The sequence below is a fragment of the Marmota marmota genome, unplaced genomic scaffold (genome assembly GCF_001458135.2).
Source record: "Marmota marmota marmota unplaced genomic scaffold, marMar, whole genome shotgun sequence".
Classification (NCBI taxonomy): Eukaryota; Metazoa; Chordata; class Mammalia; order Rodentia; family Sciuridae; genus Marmota; species Marmota marmota.
This window is the reverse complement of record NW_025999949.1, coordinates 4,294,495-4,300,934: the sequence shown is the minus strand read 5'-3', so window position 1 is coordinate 4,300,934 and position 6,440 is coordinate 4,294,495. Positions and strand designations below refer to the sequence as shown.

General features: G+C 43.3%; 1 protein-coding gene across 1 annotated transcript; it reads left to right on the top strand.

The window, feature by feature from the left end:
* The first annotated feature begins 614 nt into the window (after window positions 1-614).
* On the top strand, window positions 615-5,107 carry Klf10 (Kruppel like factor 10). Its single transcript, XM_015486349.2, has 3 exons — window positions 615-2,088; window positions 2,186-3,098; window positions 3,534-5,107. The coding sequence occupies exons 1-3, from the start codon at window positions 1,864-1,866 to the stop codon at window positions 3,791-3,793; spliced, it is 1,398 nt and encodes a 465-aa protein (XP_015341835.1). The 5' UTR covers window positions 615-1,863; the 3' UTR covers window positions 3,794-5,107.
* The last annotated feature ends 1,333 nt before the right edge of the window (window positions 5,108-6,440 follow it).

The following is a 6,440-nucleotide window of genomic DNA, read 5'->3' as shown; positions in this document are numbered from 1 at the left end:
GCGCCGCGTCTGCGGGGAGAGACGGGGTGGTCTGAGGTCCTGCGGGCCGCGTGGGCGGGAAGCGCCTAGGGCTCGGCCGGCTCCCCGGGGACTGCAGGCGGGAGGAGGGCGGCGGCCAGGCTTCCGCGGGGACCCAGCTCCTCCTTCCGCAGCTGAGGCGGAGGCCGGGAGCGGGTGCGCCCGGGGAGCTCCTCGTCCCCGAGTGACCCAGCCCCGGCCCCCGCCAGGGGCGGGAGCGAGGCTCGGCCTCGCTGTCTGTTCCTAAGGGAACGGCGGCTCGGGAGAGCTGGAAGGGGCGGGCGCCTCCTGAGCCGGCGCCGCCCCGCCCCTCCCTCTGCTCTCCCCTCCCCTCTCCGCCTGTCTCCTCCTTCGCTCCCCGCGGCCGGCGCGCACTGTCGGGTGGTTGGCGGGTGCACCCACAGCCCCTCCCCGCCGGCGTAAGGGCGGGGGCCCCGGCTCAGGAAGTAGGGGAAAGGTGACGGCGCGGCAATTCCCAGTTCACGTTTCCTGAGCCGCCGCGAGCAGTCGCTGATCACGCTTTGTTCACATGCCTCGCCCCCTCCTCCCCCACGCCCCCGCCCTGGGCCTCACAGCCAATCCGGGGCCGGGCCGCCGGCCCGCTGGCCAATGGCGGGGGCTGGGGCGCGGGGACGTGCGCGCGGTGAGGAATGTTCCCAGTGACTCACCCGGCAGCTTCATTGAGGTTGGGGCGGCCCCGTCGGTCCCCGCCAGCGAGGATCTCCCCCGCTGTCCGCCTCCGCCCCCCGTCTGCCTCCCTCACCGGAGCCTCAGCCCGCGCTTCCCTTTCCTGCCTCTCGCCCCACTCCCTTTCCTCCCCTCCGTTTCCCTTCCTACCTCTTACCGGCTCACGCTCTCGTTCCCCCCTACTTGCCTTTTTCCCTGTCTTTGCATTGGTGTCTTGAGAAGGCTTTTACATATACAGACTCTGCCATTAAAGCCTACATAAATGCGGGCTCGATTATGCAATTTCATTGTTAATGATATTTCATTTTCTTAAGATATCGGTGTGAAGGGATCATGCATTTTTTAAAACAAGCTTTGAGAATAATACCTGATTATCCAGTTTTTAGTATTGCATTGGCTGGTCATGATTTTTTTCCTAGCAAATAATGCATTGAGTTAAAAAAAAAATAGATCCAGTAAAAGGGTACATAGTCATGAAGAGGTTGAAACTTGACTAAAATTATGCTTGGGAAATTTCCCCACATATTTCACTTGATCTCTAAGATAATCAAGTTTTCAAACAATTTCACTTGGAAGAAACCCTGGTGATCCCTGATTAGGTCAGACCCATAACAGGCCAGAGCTCTGTCCACTATATAAGAAGAAAGTTTTGGCTTTTCTTTTTTTTTCCCCCCTATTAGGAATTTTTACCTCACAAGCCTTGTAGCTTATCTGTAGTGTTGAGAAGAAAGAACTTTTTTTGCAGAGACCTTCCTTAGTTGTCTCATCTTTGTTGTAGATGACTACTCTACAAAAACTGTAAGACACTTTTTTTTCCTAAATCAAGTGCTTCTCTTTTGGAACACAAAGCACTGAGAACTCTGGTCTTAGTCCCTTTAATGGTAGTATGGTATTCCTTACAAGGATGTCAGTGTTTGGTGCAAACTAAATGAGGAGAAGAATGAAAAAGATTTTATTACCATGAAGTCTGGGTCACCTGATAAGTGTAGCTGAACTTTCTAAGTATTAGAGTAGGAATTAGAAAAATATGTATTTCAAATTCTAACTTGGAGAGTTGTGCAAGTTGAAAATAAAAAGCATTAGTACATTTCTCTGTTTCGTTTTGAAAGATAAAGTACACTATGAGCTTTAATCTTTTTGTTTTTATAGGAGGAAAGAATGGAAATGATTTCTGAAAGGTCAAAAGAGAATATGTATTCCTGGAACAAAACTGCAGAGAAAAGTGATTTTGAAGCTGTAGAAGCACTTATGTCAATGAGCTGCAGTTGGAAGTCTGATTTTAAGAAATACCTTGAAAATAGACCTGTCACACCAGTATCTGATATGTCTGAGGAAGAGAATCTGCTTCCAGGGACACCTGATTTTCATACAATTCCCGCATTTGTAAGTATTACTTTTCTTAAGATGGGTGTTATTTCTTACAAATTTACCTAATTAACTCTTTAATTTCTCACACCATTTCTTGTTTGTTTCTCTTTAGTGTTTGACTCCACCTTACAGTCCCTCTGACTTTGAACCTTCTCAAGTGTCAAATCTGATGGCACCAGCGCCATCTACCGGACACTTCAAATCATTCTCAGATACTGCCAAGCCTCACAGTGCTGCACCTTTCAAAGAGGAAGAGAAGAGCTCAGTATCTACCCCCAAACTCCCCAAGGCTCAAGCAACAAGTGTGATCCGTCATACAGCTGATGCCCAGCTGTGTAACCACCGATCCTGCCCTGTGAAGGCAGCTAGCATCCTCAACTATCAGGACAATTCTTTTCGAAGAAGAACCCACCTAAATATTGAAGCTGCAAGAAAAAACATACCCTGTGCAGCTGTGTCACCAAACAGATCCAAATGTGAGCGAAATGCAGTGGCAGATGTTGATGAGAAAGCGGGCACTGCACTTTATGACTTTTCTGTGCCTTCCTCAGAGACAGTCATCTGTAGGTCTCAGCCAACCCCCACTTCCCCACAGCAGAAGTCTGTGTTGGTCTCCCCACCTGCGGTATCCACAGGGGGAGTGCCACCTATGCCTGTCATCTGTCAGATGGTTCCCCTGCCTACAAGCAACCCTGTCATGACAACAGTCGTTCCCAGCACTCCACCCAGCCAGCCACCAGCTGTCTGCCCCCCTGTGGTATTCATGGGTACTCAGGTTCCCAAAGGCGCTGTCATGTTTGTGGTACCCCAGCCTGTTGTGCAGAACCCAAAGCCTCCAGTGGTGAGCCCCAATGGCACCAGACTCTCTCCCATTGCCCCTGCTCCTGGCTTTTCCCCTTCAGCAGCTAAAGTCACTCCTCAGATTGATTCATCCAGGATAAGAAGTCACATCTGTAGCCATCCAGGATGTGGCAAGACCTACTTTAAGAGTTCTCATCTAAAGGCCCACATGAGAACACATACAGGTACCTACCATTGGTTGTTTATGTCTTTAAGATGAATGTAAATGAAGAGATGTCCCCCCACATTAGATAACAAATACAGACTAAGCATATTGAAGTCATTTCAGTGGGTGATGTTGATTTACCAGTGCAAGGTCCACTGAAAGACTTCTTAGTGCTTTTGTTTTATTCTCAAATGATTTTTATTTAAATATCTGAGTAGTTTTCTTTAACAAAGTATCTTTAAAACCATTAAACCTTAGTTGAGGTCAGAAAGCCTTTTTGGTTTCAACTTTTATTGAGGGGAAATTTCATAAATGTGATGAGTGAAAGTTGAAAATGTATAGTTTATTAACTTAATATTCTAAATATATCTCATACCTTTAGATATGGTTGAACATTAATTTTTAAAGATTTAATAAATGTATAGTAATAGTGCTCTTGATTTCTTTGTCTTAGGGGAAAAGCCTTTCAGCTGTAGCTGGAAGGGTTGTGACAGGAGGTTTGCACGTTCTGATGAACTGTCCAGACATCGGCGAACCCACACAGGTGAGAAGAAATTCGCCTGTCCCATGTGTGATCGGCGGTTCATGAGGAGTGACCATTTAACGAAGCATGCCCGGCGTCACCTGTCAGCCAAGAAGCTCCCAAATTGGCAAATGGAAGTGAGCAAGTTAAATGACATTGCTCTCCCTCCAACTCCTGCACCCACACAGTGACAGATTGGAAGGTAAAGAATCAGAACTAACTTTGGTCACAGCCAAGAACCAGTGGTGGTATCCAAATGCTTCCACTGCAAGTCTGTGGCCCTCCAGTGGGGGCTAAAAGCAGAAGCCCCACAGCCCGAGGTGAAGGCCCAGCCTGGGTTAGATGACAAGAAGTGCTTTCAGCCACAGGCAGGTCACAGAACGGCAGGTTTCATTTCTTAAAAGAGATGAGAGGGCTTTTATTCCTTTGAGTATTTTTTGAAGGTTTCAGATGAGGTCAACACAGGTAGCACAGATTTTGAATTTGTGTGCACATTTGTTACTTTATTTTTGCTGTTTATACTTGAGACCAACTTTTCAATGTGATTCTTCAAAGTACTGGTTTCAAGAATATAAAGACTAGAAATATTACGGTACGGAATGGAGACAGAAAATCAGTTTGTATTATTAGGTAAATATTGTCATCTTTTCCTAGAGTTATCTTGTTTGCTATTCCTAGTCTTTCCAGTCAACTTTGTGGATGTAGTTATTAAATATATTTAGAACTATCATTTTACACTATTGTTGATATTTGGAATTGAACAGCTGTACATTGCTAAAGAGGGCCCAAAGAATTGGAATCCTCATTAATTTAATTGCTTTGAAAAGTAGCAATAATTTTTTTTTTCACTTTTGTTTGCAAGTTTAACAAATGACTGTATTTAGGCATTTTATTATGCTTTGGACTTTTAGTTTGCCTGCAGTTTGTTGTGTAGATTTGAAAACTGTATACCAACATGTTTTCTGTAGATTCTTAAGATACACTGCACTTTGTTTAGAAAAAAAATTTTGAAAATGAAAATATATATTGTAAAGAAGGGATATCAAGAATTTTAGATAACTCCTTGAAAAAGATGGCTTATGTCATCAGTGAAGAACCCTTACAAGAACACGTGTGTGCTTTATTGAATTAGAAAGCTTGTGATGATTATTCACACATGGACAAATGTCCTGTTAATTTATAGGAGTTTTTGGGGGGATGTGGAAATAGGTAGGTAGAAAAATTATTAGAAAATTCACTTTTGTTAACAGTATTTCTGTTATATTCTGTTGTATAGTGGATGATATACACAGTGGTTAAAACAAAAGTAAGTTTGAAATATATAGTGGAAAATGTCACTGTTATCTTCCCATTTAAAATTTTCCTATATGTTGGGTATAGATTTCTGAAGACTGGGACCCTTGGAAAACAGTTTTCCCATTAAAAAAATCCTCATGATAATTTGCACAATGTTTCTTTTGTTGTACTTTATATCTTGTTTACAATAAAGAATTTCCTTTGGTATATATAATTGGTTTGTTGCATTTGCTAAAAAAATTCTTACTCTCACCTTGATATTTATCACTCATACAATCTGAGGACTTAGTATCTGAATTTCTCTCAGGGTTTCATTCAAATATGAAACTGTAGGAGTATGTCTTTTATATGGATCTATTTAGTATACAAAGTGAGACTGGGTATCCCTGTTGTTGATGACATGTTAGCCAGTTCCAAGAAACCAACACATTTTAATTTTTTAAACGTTCTTGATGATTTGAGGTTGAAATTTAGCTCTGGCTTTCAGCAACCTTGTTCAGTAGCATTTAAGATAAAAAGGCTGCTACAAGTAATGAAAGTAATTACTACAAGTAATGAAACTGCTATGGCCATTGAAAAGACTGACCTGTTATCCCAAGAGTCTAGTTAAAAGACCAGTAACACCTAAAACACAATAAACATTGGTACTTAAATGGAAAATACTTGTTAGTCACTCATCAGTAGGAAGGACTACAGTAGGGGTGGTAAAAGCTAGTTGGTCTATGGAATATAATTTTGCACAGTGCCCAAGTTAGCCTTTGACCAAGCAAGAGTCTGGCTTGCTATTGAACACCATGGTAAGGGGCCACGTACTCACTTATCACCATCTGTGGGACAAGTGTCTCTAGTCATCTATGCACCTGTTGCTACTTTTCTCGGAAACTATACCACCTACATATGACACATCTGCTGGAGAGAGGCCTTACAGATGTGCACCTTTGGTGATTGGAAATGTGGACCAGCCTCACTCCCCTGGAGTTACTCATGGTGGCAGGTGTCAAGAAATGGGGATGGAGGAAAATGGTTGAAGGATTCTACCTATTCCAATGCTCAGTCCTTGTGGAACTGCTATCTGTTGCTGTGTTCTTCCCAATCCTAGCTGACATCTGAGTTTTTACTTAAGATTTTTTTTTCCTCTTTCAGTACTGGGGATTTCATCCAGGGGCACTTTGCTATTGAGCCACACACCCATCCCTTTTTATTTTGAAACCGTCTTGTTGAGTTGCTTAGGGTCTCCCTAAATTGCTGAGGCTGGTCTGGAATTTATGATCATTTTACCTTAGCCTCTGGGATTACCTTAGTCTCTGGGTTTACCGTGTGCGCCAGTGCATCCAGCTCCTTAGGAATTTGGTAAGTAAATCATTCAAAAAGAGTATTTTTGATTTAAACGTTGATGCAGTCTCTGATGTTCATGAACAAGTTGCCCCAAAACAAATAAATATGTAGTATATTAAAGTATTAATGTAGGTTTAGTTCCTCAATTTTGTTTCTTGTCTGACATGTTTAGGTGAAATTACTGACAACCACTTTAACAATTCTTTT